The sequence below is a fragment of the Mitosporidium daphniae genome (genome assembly GCF_000760515.2).
Source record: "Mitosporidium daphniae strain UGP3 chromosome Unknown contig-254, whole genome shotgun sequence".
NCBI lineage: Eukaryota > Fungi > Microsporidia > Mitosporidium > Mitosporidium daphniae.
The window spans coordinates 1-1339 of record NW_013546562.1 but is presented as its reverse complement, the minus strand read 5'-3'; the positions used below and the strand labels follow the sequence as shown (position 1 = coordinate 1339).

General features: G+C 42.6%; 1 protein-coding gene across 1 annotated transcript; it reads right to left on the bottom strand.

Moving 5' to 3' along the window:
- Window positions 1-758: 758 nt before the first annotated feature.
- DI09_254p10 (uncharacterized protein) lies at window positions 759-1339 on the bottom strand (the record flags this gene model as incomplete). Its single annotated transcript, XM_013382855.1, has 1 exon — window positions 759-1339. A coding segment is annotated over one exon (581 nt), but the record flags the coding sequence as incomplete, so codon positions are not given.

Sequence of the window (1339 nt, the reverse complement as noted above, 5' to 3'; positions counted from 1 at the left end):
TAAAATTTTCTCAAAAACAAAGTCCGTTATCGACGATATTCCGGCTTCGAAAACCTGCCTAAATGAGTACGAATGGTATTTGATTGGTTCAAATGAAATGGGGAAGTCTGAGGCCAGCATGAAGCTTTTTCTTCTCGCTTGCTACTGTAAGAGGATAAATTCTGCTACCAAAGACGAGTTCACAAGCACAGAGTTCCATACGCTTCTTATTTTCTCAAATGCAGATTCGCGCTGCAAAAACGAGGCAAAAAAGTACTGCGCTAATGGGAGTCAGAAAAGAAACCTTTGATTTTAGCGTGGAAACCAAAATTGAATTGGGGAAAATGAAGGCTGTTGATTTCCGCTCGATTTCGATCACTTCGTCTAATTCGATCACTAGCTATCAATAAAAAATAGGACATCCAAGCCTTTGTGCACCACCCGAAAATATTGGAGTAGAAACATAGATGCGCGTTGGTCAAGTATAGCCGGCCCTGTATCAAAATATCCTTCTGGAATGCACATGTATAAGCTATGTGTTAAGAAAAGATATTCCGCTGTGTACAGTCAAGAACGGTCTCCGCTTCTTGAAGCCCGGATTTCCGGAAAATGTGGTAGAAATCGGAATATTTTTTTGATTTATGAAAATTGTCTGTAGATGTTCTGACCCGGGTTCCCATTGGTGACTTGTGGCTTGGAAAGATTGTACTTCAAATTGCCTATTTGGGGCCAAATTAATTTGCTGCCGATTTATTCTTTATTAATTATTTACACACAAACTAAACCATAATCTGCACGGCATTTTCAAGTTTAACGGACGAGACATCGGAGCGTTTTGTTTCTTTCAGGGCAATGGTGGAATTATAAATAGGAAATCGTTTTCGAATGATGTGGCGAAAGTCTACTTGTTCGGGGAAGGCTGCGGTCCTGGACAGCAGATTATCCAAAAACGACAATAGCCTTGGAAGCTCATTGTCTTTTGGATCGTCGAACCAAGAGGGGATGGCATATCCATTTTCTGGATGGAGTGCATATGCCTGAATGGAGTTGTCCACAAGAATGGTATGGGATAGCGGGCGCCCCAGAATGCTAAGATCTTTCACAAAAGATCCCTCCAAAAATCGACACGACTCCCTAAATAGGGAGTGCGAAAAGATGGAGCCATCTGGATCCATTAAGGAGAGGACGCGACGGGCGTATATTTTTTGGCTTGCCGTGAAGAGAACAACATCGATCACATCGGAACGATGTTTGAGCTCCTCTAAAAACGAAAACAAGTGCGGACGCCAGCGAACATACACCTCCAGAGGTAAAGCGCGGCCTGGAATGCAGAGGTTAAATGAAATGTCAAATGGGCTCA